General features: G+C 36.6%; 1 protein-coding gene across 1 annotated transcript in view; it reads right to left on the bottom strand.

The window, feature by feature from the left end:
* Positions 1-23,584, bottom strand: part of GRAMD1C (GRAM domain containing 1C) — a 70,981-nt gene extending 47,397 nt beyond the window's left edge. Inside the window, exons 1-6 of the mRNA XM_081138787.1 lie at positions 23,507-23,584; positions 19,865-20,005; positions 7,598-7,682; positions 2,656-2,759; positions 1,995-2,090; positions 390-470 (exon numbers count right to left, since the gene is read on the bottom strand). Coding sequence (XP_080994913.1) covers positions 390-470; positions 1,995-2,090; positions 2,656-2,759; positions 7,598-7,682; positions 19,865-20,005; positions 23,507-23,533 — 534 coding nt within the window. The 5' untranslated portion in view covers positions 23,534-23,584. The remainder of the gene's footprint in view (positions 1-389; positions 471-1,994; positions 2,091-2,655; positions 2,760-7,597; positions 7,683-19,864; positions 20,006-23,506) is intronic.
* Positions 23,585-24,749: the final 1,165 nt, after the last annotated feature.

The following is a 24,749-nucleotide window of genomic DNA, read 5'->3' on the forward strand; positions in this document are numbered from 1 at the left end:
CTCTCTGTCTTCTATTGAAGTGTTTCATCCATTTAACAATTTAATGTAACATCTGCAATTTTGCTATTTTTTCTATGTGTCATGTCATTTTCGCTCTTCTGTTCCTCCATTACTGCCTTCTTATGTGTACCATTTAAATTCCTTTAATGTTTCTTTTATTATATTTCTAAAGTTATTTTTTTGGTGGGTACCATAGGGATTATAATTAATATCTTACCTCATAACTATGGATTTTGTCTTGCTTCAGGTTTCTTCTTGGAGTTTAAATAGTCTAGTCAAAATTAACTCCAGAAAAATAAAAAGGAGCTTTTCAACTCACAAACACTGTTTAGGTACACACTAGGTGGTTGCTATTATAACAAGTACTGGCCTCTGGTATGAACACTTACCTTGTCTAATAGTGCGTTCTGCCACAATCTAAAGATACTGAGGTAACTTCTATCCCTGGCACCAAAAGAAGTAAAGAAAAACTGAAAAGAAAAATAGTAGGATAATTTTAGTGTCACTTTTAAAAAGGGAAAAGTATCTGTCATGAAGGTCTGTTGGCACTTGCTATAGTCAAAGCAAACGCTAGTAGGTCACACTGCCTACTTTATATACCATTTTTTTAACAAAAAACAGGTAATTGGTGCATAAACAAGGTGTCTTTCAAATTGTATCTTACAGCAAATACAATTTTATTAATATTTACTAGGGAAAAGAGTTTGAAATAGGTAGCTATTTATGTTCATCATAGTTTAACTATGAAAATCAATCTAAATAAATTTATGAAAAAAATTAAAATTTTATTTATTCTAAACTTTGCAAAGAGATGTGATGTGGTAGCCATTTGAGACAAGTCTAAACAATAAGAAAAACTACAGTGGATTTCAGAGATAAATTTATTTGAAGGATCTTAACATTATCATCTTTCATAGTCTTCTCAAATATCTAGAAATACCTAATCTCTGCTAATTACAAATATAAAACACCCATATTCACAATAAACTTTGCTTTGAATTTTGTAGAAGAAAAATAGCATGTTTCAATCTATAATTCTATGTTTGCATTTAGCCCTGTTTCTTCCTATGCATTTAAGTGGATTTTTGCAAAGTCACATTTTAAAATAGGCTCTTATGAGAAAATCTGACATGTGGCAGCACTAAATACAGTTTATCAGTGTATCATCTCTTCCGATTCCCTAGTTAGTGACTTTTTATGATTAAATGTTTATTTCTAGGAATAAGAAAGCTCAGTCCTACGTTTGATTTATTAAATAAAATATCAAGCTAATACTATTTCAGGTGTTTACATTTTTTGTACAGAGATGTTAAAGTGTAATTTTCCAATTAATACATTGAAACCTTGCTATACAATAGTCTCCATAAAGCAAAACCTTTTATAACAAGGATATAGCCTGAACTCTTCCAAATAGGACTGCATACGTAATATTTGACCTACTGTCACACACAGAGCCCTAATCAATTTTCCAGGTGGACATAGAGAGATTCCTTATATATTTCCACTAAGAAATGGCAGATATTATAGGTGGATAATAAAAATGATGGCAGTTAAAGATAACTGCCATCTTAAAAAATATTATAATGAATATGTGTTTACTTGCATGCTACCCAAACCTCTGTTCACCGGAATCATCTGTTTTTATTGGTTGCTACTGTGCATAAAAAACAATTATAGAATTACTAAGGCATTAGAAATAATAAGGATGTTTTGCTAATATCCTATCTACTTCTTATAATGAAGAAATGATAAAGAGTGAGAAAGTTCTCTTTAAACTATAAATGTTACAAAATGTTACAAATGTACAAAAAAAGTTAGCAGTCATTTAATCATCAATAAGTATTTAAGAATACAGAAATCTAGCATGAAATTCAGTGCATCTAGATTAGATATTCCTAACTCCAAGAACTGCTTACATTCTCAACACTGATGATCAGTATGAGGCAGATTTTCTCCACATTACGTAATAAGGCAAAGACAGAAAAGTTTTTCACCTTTTCACCCTCTGTAGCAATCTGGATAGCATTTGGGATGAGTCGAGCAGTTTTCTCCTTGGTCATGAAGGTTATATTCTTTAAAGCAATAGAAATCTAAACATACAAAAGAATGAAAAACTGAAAAATGGATTTTTTTTCATAATACATATAACACAAAATACCAAGCATTACATCAATCTAATCCAACTAGAAAAACCTAAAGGAGTTAATATTAATTACATGCTTGCTTTCTCTGAGAAAATAGGGTAAGCAGTCAGACATTCTTCCTTTCAATAATTTCCCTCATCAACTCCTATCTCTAACATTAGGATAAAGTGTGAAAAGGCATGTGGGTGCTTATGTTCTACATTAAAACACACACACACTTCAGAATGTGGTAAGACATGATTTTGGCAGTCAAAAGGATGTATACTCAAGATTTTTTCACTCTGGAATCTTTCTCCGACTGTATTACACATGTACAAATGGAGCTCAATATATTAAGAAAGATACATTGCATGCTTCTACAACACATGTACTGTGTTTACATATATACAAGTATATACAAATACATACAAATTTACTTTAGAATCTAAAATACATTGCTTTTAGGGGGACTGTATACATTTTTATCTGTGCAATTATGTGTATCACCAAATCAAATCAAAATATATCTTACTGTAGTTTCCCATCTAAAGATGTTGCTATGGAAACATAGCCAGTTTTCTGAAAGGTATAGTCGTCCCTGAAGCAAAATGTCTCTCTGAAGAGCACAAGCATAATCTACATACACAAAAATAAGGAACAGCTTAGTCACAAAAATATGTCAACTTAATAAATCTTATACTACTTTAATACACGGAAAATCGTCACTCTTCGTTCACTAGTTCATTCGTTCATTCATTCGTTCGTATTCTTTGTGCACATACACTGGGTTACCAGAAGAGGACCCTGCCCTCATGGAACACAGTCTAGAGGGGAAGGCATACAATAAACAAATAAATTTATATAATGATCAAAGTGTAGAGAAAGTTGTGAGAGAATATAACAAGGGATACATAGGTATGGGGGATGGGGCAGGGAGAAACTATATCAGGAAAAGTTTTCCAGAAAAAGTAATCTTTAAACTGAGATCCAAAGATCAATAAAGGGTCAGCTGGACCATGAGGGACCATGTGCAAAGGCCCCGTGGTAGAAAGAAACACGGCCCATTTAAGCAAGCATACAAAGATTGATCTCTGGCCTAGAGAAGTGACATCATGTAAGGTGTCTCAGGCCATAGTAAGCTGTGGAAATGATGAAAAGCCATTGATGATTTTTAAGTGGAAGGGATGTGATCAGTTGTATCTTATTAAAGACCACTTTATTCACACTGTGAGAATTGGTTTAGGTAAATCAGTTGGAAATCCAGGGGAAAACTGATGGTGGCTCAGACCAGGAGGTAAAAGTATTAAGAGAAAAAAGTAGTTAGATTCAAAGATATTAAGAGGTAATACTGATGGGGCACTGGTGATGAAGCGAACAAGGATAATAACTGCAAAAATTGTGTGTGTGTATTAGTTTGTTTTAAAGTTGATCCTCTCCACCTCAGCACTAAAATCCAGCAAAATCAAGACTGCTCTGGTAAATACTGCCTATATAACAAGTTAATACCATGCTTCTAAGATTAAGATCTGTCTCTTTGGCTAATGTAAATAGTATTGCTAAATTATCAACAATACAAGATATAAAGGGCTGCTGTGAAGAAATTTAGTTAAACTGATAGATTTTAAAGCTATATATCCAGTGATTAGCAATTTTAGCAAACAGCTGTGGAGGTTATAAACCTCAAAATATTTAAATTTAGTTATTAAAAGTCTAAGCAAATACTGAAAATTGAGCAAAGTAATGCACTCTTTCAAAATGCTTCCTTCAGCGAAACAAAACTGAGATGCCACCAAACAAAAAACCCTAGCAAATAATTAAGCAGATTAAGTTACTCATTTACTGGCAGGCATCTCAAAAAACAGCGATTGGGCTAAAGGTCACCTTGAAATGTCCTGAAATTTTTATCTAAACCACTGAAACATTTTATTAGTTTAATGCTTCTCAATTTTCACATCAGAAATAGCAGACTTATTAAAACACAGATTGCTAGGCCCCTCCCCCAGAGTTTCTGATTAAATGACTGGGCTGGGATGAAGAGTTTGCATGTAAAGAAGCCCCCAGGTGATGCCAGCATTGCAGGTCTGTGGACCCCACTATGAGGACCACTGCATTACTTTACATTGACTATGTTCAAACCTACCGTAACCAACTGGATTATTTTAAATGAAGATCATTTAATATAGATTGACATATTTTTCAGTGGTTTTAAAAATGGTTTCCCCAAAACAGGTGTATTTTATTTAATAAACTTGTACCTCAATCAAATTTAATTTTTATAAAATACCTTTCTAGCAATATATCCTGTGCAAGAAATGATCAACATTTTTAAAAGCAAAGAAATTTTACTTTTTTTTGCTCCCAATTTTCCTACTGCTAAACAAACACGTAATTATCAGCATTTCAGGTAGAAAGCAATATTCTACCTGATTTGAGTCATGTTAACAATCTGATTCATATAAAATGGAATAAGAAAGTAATGTTTATCAAAAATCATTTTATGGATTTTATAACTTTATAACTGGTTACTAGAAAGTTAGAATAAAATTAAGTAAATTCTACAAGCAACAGAGGTCAATTTGATAAGTGTGTTACACCAACTTACTAATATATGATCAATTTCAGCAAAATAGAATGGCTCCAACACAAAGATTATTTTAATAACTATAATATAACAATGGATATAGTGGAAATATGTACAAAGTGTTATGGGAATACCAATGGGGACCCATATATTTCTAGAGTAAGCTTGCACAGTAAGTAGTATGCACCTATTAAATAAACAAGATGCACTATTTAGTTTTACCAAAGAACGTAGGCATATCTATCCATAAGAGAGATGACAGTGAATTAAAAGAATCTGTTTAGCGTACTGCCCTTCTAATTCAAAGGTTCTGGGTTCAAGTCCCGATGGAGTCATAGTCTTTGAATTCTGTAGCTGAAACCTGTATAACCTTGCTAATCATTGTCACCCCAATAAAAAAATTAAAAAAGTGAATGTGTTTTTAAAATAATCATTCACAAACTACATATCCAAAAGTATTCTTTCCTAGCAGCAATCATTTTTGGGAGCCCAATAACACGAACATTGCTTTAAAAAGACCTTGGAACAACATTTTTAGTATTGTTTTCAGATTTAGTATTTAAATTACAAAAGATAACCATTCTCATGTTTTATATTTTACATTTTTCATGTTATTTTGTTTTCTTTTTACCTGAGTAGACTATAAGGGTAAATACAGATTGAAAAAGAAAAAAATGAATTTTCCCTGGTGCAAAAAGGAAAAAGGACCCATGTCCTTGTCTTAAAGCATTTTCTTTAGAAAACTTGTAAATACTTCTCAGCTCCTTTGAGATGTGTGTGAAGCTTTTTAAAAGCAAAATAACCATCTTGCACCATTCATTGAAAAGACTATTCTCCACTGAATGTGCACCTTTGTCAAAAATCAGTTCACAATATTTGTATGAATTTTTATGTGGGTTTTTCTTTCTGCTCCATTAATCTAAGTATCTATCCTATGGCAAATCTCATACTGTCTTGATTACACTAGCTTCATAATGTCTTGAAATCAACTAGTATGTATCCTCCAGCTTTGTTCCTCTTTTTCAGAATTGTTTGACTATTCTAATTCTTTTTTTTTTCTTTTTCATATAAATTTTAGAATCAGCTTGTTAATATCTATGAAAACGCTCGCTGGGATTTTCATTTGAGGGAACTGAGCTCTTAACAATATTGAGTCTTCCAGTCTATAAACATTTAATGGATCTTCTTTTGTCAATGTTTTATAGTTGTCAGCATAGAGAGCCTGAACAATTGTTAGATTTATACCTAAGTACTTCATTATTGGGAGGTTCTGCATGTAAATGGTATTTGTAAAATTCAAATTCCAATTGTTCATTGTCAGTATATATTAATATGATTCTTTTACCTTCAATTAATTTTCAATCCTGTGACCTTACTAGCCTTACTCATTAAATGTAGATTACCTGAAATTTAATAAGGTTATCTGAGATTTTCTACATGAAAAGCAAATATATACAGTGGAAAAATATCTACAAAGCTATCCACAAAATATAAACCAAAATTATCTATAGGTGGTAGGATTCCCCAATGATTGAATACTTTCTTTATTCTCTTCTGTAAAGCTTTAGTGTTTTATACATCACTGTGTCATCAGATTAACTTCTCTCAATAAAGCAATGATACACTTATAAAGGTTTCCATGAAAAGTATTTGATTTCAAGTGACAAACTGGCAAGAAACATTTGGAACACACATGGAAAATACCTAATTTTTTTAAACATCTAACAAGCTACTTCAAATTAAGAAAAAGACAAATAACCACCAGTAAAATAAGCAAAGTTTATGAAGAGAAAGCTTCACAGAAAAAGAAATACAAATGGTTTATACACATATAAATAGATCCTCAACCTCCTCCCTAATTAAAGAAATGCATATTTAAACAATGATTATGTACCATTTCTAGCTACCAAATTTTGCTAAAGCCAAGTTGCTCAGGTATGGCAAAACAGGTACTTCCAAACACTGTTGATGAGAATAAAAACTGGACAATTCTTTTGGAGGATAACTTTGCAAGAGTAAACATTTTAAACGCTCATTACCTTTGCGCCACAATTCCACTTCATGGAATTTATCCTATAATGTGTGCACATGTGTGATAAAACAAATGTACAAGAAGATTCAATATAACATTAGTGGAAATAGTAAAAGACAGGAAACAATCAAAATGTCCATCAATAGAGGATTTGTTAAATAAATTATGGTACAAAATTCATTCAATATATTAAGCAACCATTAAAAGAATGAAGCAGATCCATAAGCAGTGCTAATAGAAAGAGCTCTAAACAAGATTCACACAGTAAGTACAGTGTGCTCCCCTTTAAGTTCTCTTAGGAACATATGTATATTCCCCTTGAAATATAAACAGAAAATTTCTGAAAATATACATGAGAAATTACTAAAAGTGGTTATTATCCAGGAAGAATGTTGGAGTGATCTTCATTGGAAGGGCCACTCACTTTTCACTATATGCCCTCTTGTAGTGTTTGAACAGCTTATCATGAGAATGTATTACTTTTAAATGTTCTTAAAAGTTGTTTTAATTCATTATTATGATTTTTAAATACTGGGCTTTTAAAGTACTTAGCTATCTAGAAATTCAGTTACATTGTATTGACAACTGCCCTACAGTATCAGAAATCTGAGAAATTTCTATGAATAAATCGTTTAAATAAAAATATATACTAAAACTAAAACATAGTTCTATATTATGATTGTAAAGTATCTATATTAAACTTATATTAAAAATAAAACACTCTTATAAGAAAGATGACTAAATTTTTCCCTTAATATCTGTTTCCAAAAAAATCTACCTGAAAGATTACATGAATAATGTAATAAATTCAGGTAAAATGAGGTAGTAAAGTGGTTTTCTGCAACTTTCTGCTTTTCTTACCTGCTATCAGCTTCTCTGTATCAGGTAGATGTGTGAACTGTCTTCTGTATTCCTCATTCCTGTCTTTATAGGTGGAACTTGAAATCTTTAACAATGGAAAGATTAAAATTTTGTTTAATTATAATCTTCATTAAATGAACTAAAATGTAGCATCTTAAAAATAAATTTAAAATGGACTTTAAAATAATATGCTTTTTATGCAATAGTTTGTATGTCTCTGTATGAAAAACCACATAAATAAACATTTCAAAAAACACCAAAAGGAAGCAAAAGAAGCTACCAGCATGATGGAATGAGGAGTTTGGCAAATCCTCTCGGCAAAAGCAAAATTAAAGCTGGGGAAAAAACCTGTATACACAATCACCTCAGCCCTGGCCAGTGTGGCTCAGTTGGTTGGAACATCATCCTGTGCACCAAAGGGTTGCAGATTCAGTTCCTGGTGAGGGCACCGAATCAGGTTGCGCGCTCAATCCCCAGTCGGTCCTGCGGGAGGAAACCGACTGATGTCTCTCTCACATTGATGTCTCTCTCTCTCTCCCTCTCCCTTCTTCTCTAAAAATCAATGTCAACATATCCTCGGGAGAGGATTTTAAAAAAAACACAATCACTTCAAATTATTGGAAGTTGGCCAAAGGCATACAATAAACTGAAAAATACTTGTTCATGAAAATCTACTGAACTTGAAAATAGCAAAAGTCTACAGCACTGTTTCCTTAGCCAGCTCCCATTACTCTTCCTACCCTATCAGTTAAGTCAGTGTGGTAGTTCTCTGATGGTGGAACAGGCCATGAAAACTAGCAGCTTCGCTGAGAGAGAGGGCTGAGTTCATTCTGAGTAAAGAGCAGAAAACCTGTGCCCAGAAGTACAAAGGGAAATTCTGAAGCTATGAAGTGAATGTGAGATTATAATCCCCATGAGGGCAAGAAACAAGCAGACGGGATTTAATAGATTAGCAGGGGATTTAACAGAGATCTGGATGAGAGACGGCCATAGATAGGCTTGATAAACATTCAGTGTATTTCTGGCTGAACAGAGAGTGCATGCATATGTAGCAGAGACTAGAGAGATCCCAAACTATCCACACATTCCTGGCTAGAGACACAATAAGTCTCAGGGGAACATAAAAACTGAGACAAACTTGAAAATAATATGAACTTTGAATGTATTCCCCAATCTACACACAGATCTGTCAGCAGGAAAGCAAAAGACTTACTAGCTCTATGTATTTGAGCACAATTTTTGACCAGTCATTGGCTGACATAAAGTGTGACCACTGGGAAGCCATCCTTAAAAATAAAAACAATGATAATAAATAGAGCAGAGATATTTGTTCCCATGTGCCACAGGACAAACTGACTTCACAGATTTATTCTGGGCAAGGTATTAAACAAAAATTAGCAATGACAAGCTTTAGAGGCAGAGAGGATGCAATCAGAATCCACAGTTGCTACAATATATTATCTAAACTGTACAATTATCAAAAAATTATAAAACATACAAAAAAAAACCAGAAAAATGTGACTCATGATAAGGAAAGAAAAAAGCAGGCAACAGACTCTTTCAGGGTCCCCAAGTAATAGATTTAGCAGACGAAGACATCAAAGCAGTTATTATAAATATGTTTAAAGAATGAAAGAGAACCATGCTTAAAGAATAAAAGGAAAGAATGACAACAATGACTCAGCAGTAGGGAATTTCAACAAATAGACTTTTTTTTACATTAACAATAAAAAGAACATTCTGGAATGGAAAACTATAATCACTGAAATAAAAAATTTCACTACAGGGATTCAACAAAATATTCAAAATGACAAAGAAAAAATCAGTGAACTTAAAAATTGATTAGTAAAAATTATCCATTTTAAAGAACAGACAAAAAAATTGCAGAAAATGAAAAGACAGGGACCTGTGGGACAACATGATGTAACTGAAAATACATGGAATGGAATGGGAGCATCAGAAGGAAAAATAAAGAGGCAGAAAAACATTTGAAGAAATGATCAAAGCTTTCAAAATTTGACGAAAAAAATTAACCTATAGATCAAGGAAGCTCAATGAACCTCAAATAGGATAAAGAAAAGAGATTCACACTTAAACATATCACAGTTAAATTGTTTAAAGATAACAGAGAACTTGAAAGCAGCAATAGAAACACAGCAAAAAATAAACAAATGGGAGTACATCAAACTAAAAAGCTTCTGCACAGCAAAAAAAAAAAAAAAATCAACAAAATGAAAATGGAACCCATTGTATGGGAGAGCATAGTCACCAATGATACATCTGGTAAGGAGTTAATTTCCAAAATATATAAAGAACTTTTACAACTCAATTAAAAATGGGCAAAGGACCTAAATAGACACTTCTCCAAAGAGGACATACAGATGGCCAATAGACATATGAAAAAATGTTCAACGTCACCAGTCATCAAGAGGCAAATTAAATCCCATTTACTACTGCAACAAAAAAAATTTAGATACTTAATAATAAACTTAACCAAGAAAGTAAAAGACCTGTACTCAGAAAACTATAGGATGTTGCAAAAAGATAGAGAAATATATAAACAAGTGGAAGAATATACTGTGTTCATGGATTGGAAGAATTAATATCATTAAAATGTCCATACTACCCAAAGCAATCTATAAATTCAATGCAATCCCTATTAAAATACCAATAGCATATTTCACAGATCTAGAACAAACACTTCGAAAATTTATATGGAACCAAAAAACACCCCAAATAGCCACGGCAATTTTGAGAAAGAACAGGGTTGGAGGGATCACAATACCAGATATCAAGTTATACTACAAAGCCACTGTAATCAAAACAGCCTGGTACTGGCACAAGAACAGACACATAGATCAGTGGAACAGAACAGAGATCCCAGAAATCCACCCACACCATTATGGTTAATTAATATTTGACAAAGGAGGCAAGAACATACAATGGAGTAAAGACAGTCTCATCAATAAATGGTGTGGGGAAATTGGACAGATACATGCAAAAAAATGAAACTAGGCCACCAACTTACATCATACACAAAAATAAACTTAAAATGGATAAAAGACTTAAATGTAAGTCATGAAACCATAAAAATCCCAGAAAATGTAGGCAGCAAAATCTCAGACATCTCTCGTAGCAATATGTTTGCTGATGCAACTCCTAGGGCAAGAGAAACAAAGGAAAAAATAAACAAACAGGACTACATCAAACTAAAAAGCTTCTGCATAGCAAAAGAAACCATCAACAAACCGAAAAGGGAGCCCACTCTATGGGAGAACATATTTGCCAATGACACATCTGATAAAGGGCTAATATCCAAAATATATAAGGAACTCATACAATTTAACAAAAGAAAGACAAACAATCCAATTAAAAAATGGGCAAAAGACCTAAATAGACACTTCTCCAAAGAAGACATACAGATCGCCAAGAGACATATGAAAAAATACTCAGAGTCACTAATCATCAGAGAGATGCAAATGAAAACCACAATGAGGTATCACTTCACACTTGTCAGAATGGCTGTGGAGAAAAGGGAATCCTAGTACACTGCTGGTGGGAATGCAGACTGGTGCAGCCACTATGGAAAACAGTATGGAGTTTCCTCAAAAAATTAACAATTGAACTCCATTTGACCCAGTGATCCCACTTCTAGAATTATATCCTAAGAAACTCGAAACATCAATCACAGAGAACTTATGCACCTCTATGTTCATAGCAGCACAACTTACAATAGCTAAGATCTGGAAACAGCCCAAGTGCCCATCAGTAGATGAGTGAATAAAAAAGCTGCGGTACATTCACACCATGGAATACTATGCAGCTATAAAAAAGAAGGATCTCTTATCCTTTGGGACACCATGGAGGGAACTGGAGAGTATTATGCTAAGCGAAATAAGCCAGTCAAGAGAAAGACAAGTACCACATGATCTCACTCATATGTGGAATGTAATAAGCAAAATAAACTGATGAACAAAATAGATCCAGAGATATAGAAGCATGGAACAGACTAAGGGATCTCAGAGGGAAGGTGGGGATGGGGGAGTGGGTGGGGAGAGACTAACCAAAGAACTTATATGTTTATAAGCATAACCCATGGACAAAGACATTGGTATGGAGAAGGCCTGGGGGTGGGGTGGATACAGGGTGGAGGGGATCAATGGGGGGAAAAAAGGGGACATCTGTAATACTTTCAACAATAAAGGTTTTTTAAAATTTAAATTAAAAAAAAAATGCAAATTAAAACTACAAAGAGATATCACCTCTCACCTGCCAGAATGGCTACCATCAATAAATCAACAAACAAGTGCTAGCAAGGATTTGGAGAAAAGGGAACCCTAATGCACTGTTGGTGGGAATGCAGACTGGTGCAGCCACTATGGAAAACAGTATGGAGTTTCCTCAAAAAATTAAAAATGGAACTGCCGTTTGACACAGTAATCCCACTTCTGGGTATATACCCTAAGAATCCTGAAACACCAATCAGAAAGAATATATGCACCCTTATGTTCACAGCAGTATTATTTACAATAGCCAAGATCTGGAAACAGCTCAAGTGCCTATCAGTAGATGAGTGGATAAAAAACAGTGGTACATTTACACAACAGAATACCACACAGCCATAAAAAAGAAGGAAGTCTTACCTTTTGCAACAACATGGATGGACTTGGAGATTATTATGCTAAGTGAAATAAGCCAGTCAGTAAAAAACAAGCCCCATATGATCTCATTTATACGTGAAATCTAATGAACAAAATAGAAACAGAAGCATGGATGCATGGAACAGACTGATAGCTGTCAAAGGGTAGTGTGGGGAGATTGGATAAAAGAAGGTGAAGGGATAAGCCAAAGAACATATATGCATAACACGCTGATGCAGACAACAGTGGTTATGGCCAGAGGGAAGGGGGTACAGGGCTGGGTGAGGGCAGGCAAAGGGGGGGGATCTGTAATAGTATTAACAATATAAATAAAGTTATTTCAGCAAAGCCAGGTAAAAATAGAAGAGATGATAGTAAAATAATTTCTGGAAGAGATGATAAAAACTTGAGCACCACAAGTGGTTCCATTTAGTTTAAATGTAAATGTAATCATTTAAAACAAACACTACTCTGAGTTGTATAATTTCTTTTTCTTTTTTTTTTTGGTATATAACAAAACACATTTCAGGTTGTATTGAATTTAAATATTTGTAAATAAGAGCAAAAGTCTGAACGTGGCATGGCTCACATTTAAATATTGTTGGCTCATATTGATTATGGTGCCTAAAATGTAAGTAAGTAGGTAGGTAGGTAGGTAGATAGATATGATAGATTGATGATAGATAGATAGGTAGGTAGGTAGGTAGATAGATAGATAGATAGATAGATAGATAGATAGATAGATAGATAGATAGATAGATAGATGATAGATAGATGATAGATGGTGTCCCCCAAAAAATGTATACACGCTTTGAATAATTATTAATTCCAATGGGTTAAATCTGAAAAGAAAGAAACATCAATTGAGCTATCAGCTGTTAAGTGCATATACATTTTGGGGGGACACCGTGTATATAAAGTTAAAAAGTAAAGAAATGAAAAAGGTATATTTAACTTTGCCACTTCTTTTACAACGTCTCTGCTCATTTTTTCTTTTAATTTATCCTGTGATTCACTGTACTTCCAGATTTTAAAGCCTTTCATCAAAAGTAGAAAGTTTTCATGCATATTCTCTTTGAATATTGCCTCTTGCTCATTTTCTATTGTTCATCTTCTGAAACTCATATTCGATTCATAACAAACTTTTCTCCTTGTATCTTAAACCATTCTCTTTCAAATATTCTATCTTTATCTCTCAGTGGTACAATCTCAATAATTTCCTCATATATATCAGTTTACTGATTTTCTCTTTAGCTATTTCCCATATCCACTGAATTTTTAAATTATTTTTTCAACAACCATATTATTCATTTCTAGAAATCGTTATGTGGTTTTCCAAATCTGCCTAGTATTTTTGAAAATGTCTTATCCATTTATCATATTTTTAATTCCTTCTATTAAGTCTTTAATAAATCAAATTATTGTTTTATAGTCTTTATCTGGTAGTTTTATCTGAAGTTTTGGGGGGGAGGGTCTAATGAGCTATTTATTTAATTCCCTTCTGCTTGCTCATAAAGTATTAAATTCAAGTCCCAAACCTTCGTGAGAGATGAACTACAGTTATGTACTTCCAGGAAGACTTCCCTCCCCCTGCTACCCCAAGCCCAAGCCCAAGTTTAGACAGATAAGCTTCCTTGTCTTCAACCTGCATAACGTGGATTTTTTTTCCTAGTCTACCTTTCATAGAGAGTATAACTCTTTGAGTCTTGCTCTATAAACACTTCTCAGTTCCAATTCATGCAAGTCCAAGGCACCATCTCCTATCCCAGTGTGGCCATTAAAGCTTTAGTTAGAGGCTAATAAACTCCTCAGGGCTGCCTCAACATTAAACTTATGTGCTTACATCTTTGTAATCAGTTCCCTCTTCTTTTTTTGCCCTTAGGTATTTCCCTTGCTATTTTGTGAGCCCAGACATGCATTTCAAGAAGATGTTTATAACATTTCATCCAACATTTCTAAGGACTGTAGCAGAAGAGCTTTTAAGTTAAATAATCCTATCTCCACATTTCTAAAAATGTACCTATTCCTAATTAAATCTGAAAGTATTAAAAGATATCTAGGCTTTCAAACAATATTTATCTAGAACTAAAATTTTTTAATTGGATAGAATGTTTTTTTAATCCAACAGACATTGGAAAATGAGTTTATTCTTTTTAATCAGTTACCAAAGTAAAAATCTGAAATATCTTCTTTAGGTTGAATAAATCCAAGATATGTTGTGGAGGACAGCATATGATTATAGAAAGCCTCTTCTCCAAAGTTGCCAAAGCATGTTACAAATATACTAATTAATTCTCTTGGGCTATTTTTTAATTTTTTTAATATATATTTTTTTAAATATGTCTTTATTGATTTCAGAGAGAGGAAGGAACAGGGAAAGAGATAGAAACATCAGTGATGAGAGAGAATCATTGATCGACTGCCTCCTGCACGCCCCCTGCTGGGGTCCCAGGAGCAACCCGGGCATGTACCCTGACAGGGAATCGAACCAGGACCTCCTGGATCATAGGTTGATGCTCAACCCCTGAGCCACACCAGCGGGGCTATTTTTTAATTTAACAGTGCAACATGAATTAATCCTCATGATGTACCTCTAAATCAGGTCTGTAGCAAGTTTTATGCCCCACCTATAAGTATAAAAGCTACCTGTGAATAGCATGACTATGATCAAGTTACGAGTGAATGAGAAAGTACAGAATCAAGGCTTCTGATTTCCTGTACAATCTAGAAAAATTTAACTCTAAATATTTTCTATTAAAACATAAATATACTAGTTATTATCTGTACATATATAGAAATGTTTCAAAATCTAGTCTTGTTTTATTTTTTACCATGTTTTAGAACAAATATATAAAAGAAATGACAAATATGAACTCTAACCTCTTTTAAAATTCTCCTACTCCATCTTTCTTTTTTCCTATTTCTCTTCCTAAGTCAAAGGCCTGAGGGAGCTGAGATTTCATATCTTCTTTACTCTATGTGTATTTGTGAATATTTTCTTTCTTTTTTTTTTTTTTTAATATATCTTTATTGATTTCAGAGAAAGGAAAGGAGAGGGAGATAGAAACATCAATGATGAGAGAGTCATTGATCGCGCCCGCAACCCGGGCATGTGCCCTGACCAGGAATCGAACCTCGATCACCTGGATCCTAGGTCGATGCTCAACCACTGAGCCACGCCCGGCCGGGCTGTGAATATTTTCAAATACACAATTATTCAAAAACACAAACACCCTAAACACATTTAATTTTAGTTGCACAATCAGAAAATTTTATAAATCCCTCCATTTTTTAAATGTAATCATCAAGTAAATCGCTATTAAAGAGAAAAGTATAAATAAATGACAAATATTTTTAATGGAAAATTATTAATAATGAAGTACCAAGTTATAAATAAATACTTAATATTAAGTACCTGATCCAAAGCACTTTATTTTTATGAAATATACAGGTAAGTATGTCATCTTCTAAACATACAAAACAGAAAATCTCAAAGGCTTTTTCTCCTCCCAACAGTTGCTAGTTCCACATCACTAAGAGAGTTGCATTAAACAAATGTATCTGCTGCAGATCTCTGTATGCTTCTCCTCTGGGACCTTAATCCACTAGGAATATACCATTACTTTAATCAGGAAAACAAAAGTTTTTTGTTTGGCATTGTGTTTTTTTTTCCTTTTGTAATGTATTTTTACTAACAGTTAAAGGGCAGGGCAAAAGTATGAATATTTATTTGCCATTAACTTCATTTTAAATTTTATTTCTTCGTTTCACATAATTTTTATTGTGACATTAGGCTTTAAAAGTTAATAATGAAACTCATTTCCCATACACTAGAATTAAATATTTTCATTTTTAAATAAAAAATAAAACAAATATAACAATATTCCTATCTTTATATTACAGGGTTGAAATAGAAAATCTGCAGCTGTTGAACTATCAATTGCTAAAGTGATTTAATCATATTCCTTTAAAATAAAGTCCTACTGTCAGAAAGACACTAGCCAATCTGTTAAATAGCACAAGATTAAATGGATAGGGTCTAAAAGAAATCAACCTCAGCAAAAAAACAACAAAACTTTGATAAACTTTGGTTCAATTTCTTGTATCCTTTTAAGTTTTCATAATTTTTTAATTATGGGGAATCATCAAAATACATTTTCCAATATTACAAATAAGAGGTCTTCTTATCCAACACTTGTCAACCTTTTTATCACTGGGACAGTCTTAAGGAAAGGTGTTCCCCGTGTAACATATTCCTGTTGAGTATGACCAGAGTTTCTTATGACTGATATATAGCTACCAAGACCATAAATTATGAGCACTTGCTAGTCATAACCCCCCTTTTTTCCTGCTATTGATTCAAGACAAACCAACTTTGCAATACCATGGCCCAATCTCTAATTTCATAAGTCACCTGAAGCCAAACAGGTTAAACAACATATTGAAGAGCACCACAAGATGAAATCACCAGGGACAGAGCATATACTTTATTCCAGATGTTTTCTTCCCGATCTCCAATTTGTTCAATTATATTATGCTGCCCTCTGAATTCACTGCTGAGGAGCCCTGGCCAGTGTGCTCAGTGGTTATAGTGTCAGCCCTCCCACCAAACAGTCACAGGTTTGATTTCAGGTGAAGGTTGCAGCTTTGATCCCCACCTGGTCGAGGCTTGTGCAAGAAGCAACCAATTGTTGTCTCTTTCCTTCTCACATCAATGTTTCTCCCTCCCTCCCTCCCTCCCTCCCTCCCTCCCTCCCTCCCTCCCTCCCTCCCTCCCTTTCTCTCTAAAACTCAATGGAAAAAACATCCTTGGGTGAGGAATAAACAGATGATAGATAGATAGATAGATGATAGATGATAGACAGATGATAGATGATAGATAGATAGATAGATAGATAGATAGATAGATAGATAGATAGATAGATAGATAGATAGATATAGATAGGTGATAAATAAATAAATAGATGATAGATAAATAGATATAGATAGATAGATAAATGAATAAATAAATAAATTCACTACTGTGGAATAACTGAGTTCACCAAGCCAGAATATATGTTATTCTACATTAACGAATTTTCCAGGTCCCTACAGCTTAACTCTTTAAATACCAAAACTTTGCAAAGTTATCAATCCTTTTTGGTAGAAACCTTCCAAAAGGGAAAAGGCACAAATCCAGATTATTTGAATGTTCCAGTGAAATAGTTCTGACATTCTTATCATTCTTTGCTTAAGGACCAGGTCACGTGCCTCATGAATATTTTCCCGTTAATACTACTGGTCTTCCTTGAACACAAGGAATTTTAGATCCCTCAGTGAACTCCACCATTTTACTGTACTCCTTCAATTCCTACTTTTTTGCCAGGAGAACATGGAAATAGTGACACTGTAGAGTCATTGGTAGAAGGATTAAAATGGCAGAGAAGAGAAAGAAAGAAAATGGCAGAGAAGAAGTGCATTATTTTCCATACTTCTTAGCCATCATTTATCCCAGTTAGAGTGGTACTACATTAGAGCTGACTTATCTACAGAGACCTTTGGCCTCCACATTAAGAGGCCAAGCTTGCTACATTTTTTGAGCTTCTGCTGTCATTTCTTGCTACTGTCTATGTGTCATCACCAAGTAATTCACTTATCTCCAACATTCTATTGAACTAAAAAATGGAAACCAACTTATTTATTAAGCTTATAAAAATGTATCAAAAACATATTAAAGAGCCCGGCCGGAGTGGCTCAGTTGGTTGAATGTCATCCTGTGCACCAAAGGGCTGCAGGTTCGATTCCTGGTCACATACCTGGGTTCAGATTTGATCCCCGGTTGGGGCACATATAAAAGGCAGCCAGTCGATGTCTCTCTCCCGCTCTCCCCCCCCCCAAACATGTCCTTAGGTGAGGATTAAAATATATATATAAAGAAATTCCAAATGAAGACTTTAAGAATTCTCCTCTTACAATATATACCGGTATGAACTTTGATTTAGCTATTCGGGTTCTTTTTTGGTTTTGTTTACTTCTGAGTTCTAATGTTCTGGTTTCTGGGTAAGTGACCTCTGAAAAAAACAGTAAAACTTCTGAGATGTCGTATTTGTCTTTAAGTCTATTTCATATGAATCGATATAAAAATTCCTGAAAATAAAGTGTTTACTATTTAGCATAGAGACCTAAAACTGAGCCAAAGCAGACCTTCAACACTCTAAACCAGTGCTTTTCAAACTTGGATGCGCATACACATCCCTTGGAAATCTTATGAAAATGAAGATTCTGACTCAGTAGGTTTGAGGTTGGGCCCAGGATTCTTCACTTTTAATCAACTAACATGTGATGCTGAATCTTCTAGCTCCACAATCTACTCTTTGAGTCGCAAAGCTATACAACACATAACTCTTTTTTTTCTCCATCCTTCTATGCCTAAATCCTGATTCCCCTGCTTTTCCTTTTCTTGCTTTACCCTTTTTCTTCCATCAAGTCTGCCAACAGTAACCACAGTAACTCTCTAACCCTGTACATAGCCCTTGGAACTACAAAGTTTCTCGATCTATAATATAAACTATTAAAATCAGAATGTAGAAGGGTCAAAACACTACAATAGTCAAACTTTCTCTAAATGTGTCTGAAAATAATATAATCAAATATAGATGATATAATTTTTAGGGTGTGTAGTTTTTTTGATATATTTCTTAGCAATAAAATATTTTCCCTCTTAATAGGAAGAACCTGTTATTCATCTGGAGATTCAATAACATTCAATAACTGAGCTGCTAATTATGAACAGAATGATGGCATTTGTACTAATTCTTATAACCTGTTAATGTCTTTTTTTTGGTCTACTCTAAAATTATTAGAAACTCTGCTATCAAGTATACTTAATCCTCAAGAGATCAGCTTCCTAATGAATTAATATTGGAACTATATATGCCCTATAATCTTATATAAGTTACACTTATAGTTGCATTATTCTATCAAATGGCTCATAATTCTCATAGGAATTGTTAGAATGAGCCCTTTAATATAATAAATGTTAGCATTCCTATGGCAACAGGAATGTTCTTACCAAAAGACTCTATGCACCTAATCAACAAGCAGTAGTCTCATTTTACAGTGGGGAAACCTGAAACATATCCAGGTTATGCAACCAAGTGAGCACAGTGCAAACAGACTATGAAATGCCTAGCTTTAAAACCTATCTTATAATCATTATACACTGCAGGTCAAACATAAACTTCCTTTCAGGTATAGGAACTAATTCTTTAAATCAAAATTATGTAAAATAGCTGGTTTCTCAGTAATATTTAGAAACTACTATTTGTTAGGTAGTTTCTGTATAATGTTAGGCTCTTGCCAATACAGTGAACAACAATGTAAGTGGAATCCAATTCTGTGGTGTAGTTTTCTCCCAGGAAAATTGAAGCAGATAATTCCACTCCATCGAACCAGACAAACCAGACAACAGTGCATTCTAGTGGCCAAAGGAGGGCATAATCAGAAATGTCTTTGGGACTCTGGACTAAAACAAATACCTAAAATCTAGAAACTAACAAGAAATATTATAAATAATATATGAATTGCTGTAGACTTACAAAAATTTGCATTTAAGATTAAAGTGACGATATAAGAAAAAAGATATTACCCAAAAGCTCCAGTCACCACTCCAGTTATGTGGTCCCTGTTTTTTAGCTGACACTATATTCTCATCCACAACTGGACTAGGATTTTCTTCTAATTCTTCCTGTGACTCAGTGGCAAAGCTTGACTCTGCTTCATTTATTACCTGGAAACAAGTATCATTCAATTTAAATTACTTATTGAGAAATACCCATTTTAAAAAGAAAAGAGTTAATGTTCAAAATATGTCAATTCGCTTGAAAAGGACAATATTTAAGCTTTTAGAAAAAAGTAATTAATACATTTCTGCTTCCATAGTTCATACATTTACATATGCAACAAATATTTTCCAACTACTATTTGTTAGGTAGTTTAGTTGGCACCAGGGATTCAAAAGTGAATAGAACAAAGTCCTTAGTCTCCAGAAGTTCAGTCACCTAGAGGAAAAGTTAAACAGTTAAAAAAAGTAATGAGAATGACAATTGGTTCAACCTCTTGGGAGAATAATGTTCAATGCCTAGTAGAGCCTAAGATGGGTATATCCTACAACCCAGCAATTTAATGTGTGCAAGGAGTCCACGATATTTGTAATACTGAAAAAGTGCAAATAACCTTACTGTCCATTGATAGGGAAACTGGTAATTAATTCTGGTTTATTCAAACAATGGAGTTAAAATAAATGAATCAGATGACTCAACAAGGCACTGGCCCCCAATCTATACAGTGTTCAGGGGAAAGGTTACCCCCTATGCAAGATATGGGCCAATCAAGTGGTCAACACATGAAAGAGCAATCATCATGAAGGGAGAAAAGAAGAGAGAAAGGGAAAGTGTGGAGGGGGAGGGGGAGCAGCCATTATAAGAGCACGTAGCTCTTTAACCCCGCTGCTGCAGCTGCTGCTGCCACCTATGCCTCTGTTTAACAGAAATCCTGATCCTCAGGGTTACAGGGAAAAGCTACCATGGCACCAGTGTGGCACAGCAAAAGGTTAATTCAAATTCAACTTAATCTTAGGGTTCTTAAACTCTATAAAGTAACCACTGGCATGGGGAAGCAACTAACTCATAATGTCCATAAGCTGTCCTCAGGCTTCTGATACAAGAAACTATCTCCTCAGCCCCATGCAATATGCCATTAGAGCAGCAATTACTGCCAGCATACTGGACTCTCCGGAAATAGAGCCTGTGACTCTCCATCCCCAGCTGCCAGTTATGCCTCAGGTTCTGGAAGAAACGCCCTGCAAGCTCAGCCCAGCCACAAAGCCTCCTTTCTATAGACTAGAACCAAATCTTGGCCCTCTGGCATATCCCACCTGTAAGAGCACATGGCTTCCCCTGTCCTTACCCCTTTATCAGGTGTCATGGTGTTGGAAGAGGTCACCTCTCTTCTGAATCCCTTGAATACCTGGAGAGCAACTTGAGTTCGACTGAGTAGACAGCAATAGCAGTTTGTACTTTTCAAACTCCCATTTGAAGTTTGATGGACAGCATCACCACCACTGCACATAATGAAGCTCACTGGAGACCTACTGCTTTTTATTCCTTAACCAGGATGTCCCTGGTGAAGGACTGACCCACAGATCAACACAACTGGCTAACTTCCCACAGCCATCTTAACAGTGAATACTCTACTCTGGTCAACAACTGGAACCATCTGTACATTTTTACAGACTCTGGGGCCATTGCCTAAGAGTTGTGCCCTTTAGGGTAAAGAACTCTGGAAGTCTCCTGCTTCCCATATGCTCAAAATATAAATCAAGGTCACACATGTCTCTACATATACTAAAGCCATAATAAAAGCCTTGCCAAGACACTCCTTATCCCCATCAGAGGTCCAAACATTACTCGTAGTGACCAAGGCACTCATTTTATTTCTCAAAACACACACCATTGGGATCTTGAACAAGGCATGCAGTCGAACTTTCGTCTTCCTTACCAGCTTCAGGCTGCAGGCCACACAGAGAGCCATGACGGCTTAGATAAACAAGTTCAAAATTCAACTAAGTGAAAACTGGTACAGTTCTGTCATCAAACATCGGGGATGAATTATAATAAGGGGTCTCATGCCATTTTTTGTTTATGTTCGCCTGCTGACAGTTTTTAAGCCTCACCCCTCCCCTTCTTCCTCTTCTGTCCCTCAAATGGGCATGCTGCTAAGAAAGCCCGGGTGCTCATTCCTTTGGTATGGGTAGGAGAGTCAAACCCAGCCAGCCCTGTCCACCCACAGAAACCCTCATGTTGCCCCAGCGCCCTCACCACAATAAAAACCTGGAGCCTTTGCCCTTTCGCACCATTTCGGATCTGCTTAACAAGACTGCCCTGTTCTCTTTTCATTACGTGAGTATGTAAGTAACAAGTCTTTATATATAAGGAATAAACCTCTCCATACCTTCACGGGGGGGGGGGGGGGGGGGGGTGTGTGTGTGTGTGTGTGTGTGTGTGTGTGTGTGTGTGTGTGTGTGTGTGTGTGTGTGTGTGTGTGTGTGATCATCCCTTTCTATATCCAAATCCAATTTTGGGGTGGGTGTCCACTCTGGCTTTGTGGAGTGGCTACCACGGAATCCTCTCTCTCTAACTTATTTAGCTGCGTGGCCACTGGCTATCACTCTAAGCCTCTTTTCTCCATTCTACAGTAGGAGTGATCATTCTCTCTACTCTAGACAAAAGCTCATGGAGAGCAGGTCTTGCGTGCGCCTGACTCACCATCTTACCCCAAAGGCCCAGCGTCAGGGACATACAGGCGTTGGCAAGAGCAGGTTTACAGCTGTGGGCGGGTGCACAAAGCACACAGTTTATTCTTGTTTTATTAATTACTGTATTCTTTATATTACTTGTCTTATTGTTGTTAATTATTTCATATCTTTACCTGTGACTTATCTTTTAGGTAACGGTGGCTGGTAACTTACATCTACTTGGCCGGCCCCGGAGCTGAGTGAGTGACTGACTAGGTTCATGGACATCTGTCCTGCCCATTTCCCAGCAGTGTGCCGAGAATCGACTGGGACAGCAGCCGGCCTCTGTTCACGCAACAATTCCCTGAGTGCACCCACCGTCTTGTAAACTGTAAACTACGCAAAGGGTCCGCTGGCAATTCTCTGACCCTAAAACGTACACACAAAACCGATGTAAACGCGGCGAGGGCGGGCTCGGGCGCGCGCGGACTCCTGCAGCCCAGGCAGCTGCGCTCCGAAGGCGGATCAACAAGTTCCGCCGTTTACCTGAGAAGGCACCCAACAGAACTAGTGGGAACGGAACACGCGGGTGGCAGCGTGACGGCCTGAGCTCCAGTCGGAGCCCCTCCATCCGAGAGCTGAGAGTGAAGGGAAGTGGGCGAGACGGGGTCACGGTGACGGCGGGTCACAATTTTATGACAATGGAGCCCGAGTCCGGGGGGCCCGAGGCTGGGACGTGTGGCGGAGGCCGGCTCAGGCCCAAATTCCTGCGCTCCAGGCCCCCGGAGAGGCCGCCCGCCCTCCCCGCCGCGACCCCGAGGGCACGGGCTCGCAGGAAACCGTCGCCTCCCTCACAACTTTCCACTGTACTCCAAAAAGCACCACGCAAGGGAAGGGAGGAATTAACTATTATAACGTGAGAGGGGTCAGACGACCACCGCGAAGAAAACGGGGAAACCGCCGCTTGGGAGCCGGACACCGCGAGGCGCCACTTACCTGGCGGACAGGCGGAGGACCCTCCATCGCGGCTCCCCCCGCCGCCCGCCGCGGCACCGCGCACGCGCGCCCCGCCGCGGGGAGGGGGCGCCGGAGCGCGCGCCCCGCCTCGGAGCGCCGCCGAGGGTCCCGCCGGCGCCTCGCGCCCCCTGGCGGCAGGTGAGGGCCCCCGCCTGTGGCCGGCTCCGGGAGCCGTCACTGATTTGTTAGCCTGCGAGTCAGTCTCGGCGGGGTTTGGGGTGAGCCTGGCCCGACCTGCCTGCCAACCTCCAGCTCCAGAACCCCCCGCGGAAATCCTCGCGGGCCGGGCCGCTCCTCGCCGAGCCCCGCCTCTGCCCCAGCTCTCACCCCGCGCCCACGTGCGCGAAAGTAAACGGCAGGGCCAAGCCTTGTTCCTTCCAGTAAGGGGTCGAAGATCCTGGTTCCCCGAAAGGCGGCTGTAAAAGGCCTTATAGAACAGTTGAGGGAGACTGGATATGAGTGTATGTCAGAATTGGCTTTATGGAATAATTAGCGATGTGTGGTTAAATGTATTGATATTCGTTTATGGACAATTAATACTTTGTGGTTATGTTGGGTAATATATTTATTATTAGAAGATTTGTGCTCAAGTATTTAAGAGTGAAGTGTTACGATTTTTGCAACTTGATTTCAAATGCTTCAACGAAGATAGATGCCGTAGACTGAATGTGCACCCTCCCCACCCCCACCGGAATTCGCATGTTGACACATAATCCCCTTTCTCCCTATGAGGAAACAGTGAGAAGACTGTATTCTAGGAATAGCAAGTGAGCTCTCACCAGACACCGAATCTGCTGGCGTCTTGATCTCAGACTTCCAGACTCCAGATAAATAAATGTTTGTTGCTTAAGCCACCCAGTCTATGGTATTTTAGTATAGCAGCCCGAATAGACTAAGAGAGATAGATAGCAAAATATTAACAATTATTGCATCTATGTAGAGGGTATACCACTCACTCACTGTTCAAGGATTCTTTTTCTATTTTTGTATTTTTGAAAATGATCATAATGTAAAGCTGGGGAGGGGGAAAGTTAAATCCAGTTCCATAAAATGTCAGATATGGAGTGTATTTTTTAAATGTATATTACATGCTAAAGGACAAATTACCTAATAAGATATTCAAGAAAGGAAAAAATATTCAAGGCTGGAAAAAAATGACTGCATATTCTTTGAACTGGAAGCCACGCCAAGAATTCTACCTTGGATCGAAAGAGTTTGATAT

Source organism: Miniopterus schreibersii, assembly GCF_964146895.1.
Source record: "Miniopterus schreibersii genome assembly, chromosome: 5".
NCBI lineage: Eukaryota > Metazoa > Chordata > Mammalia > Chiroptera > Miniopteridae > Miniopterus > Miniopterus schreibersii.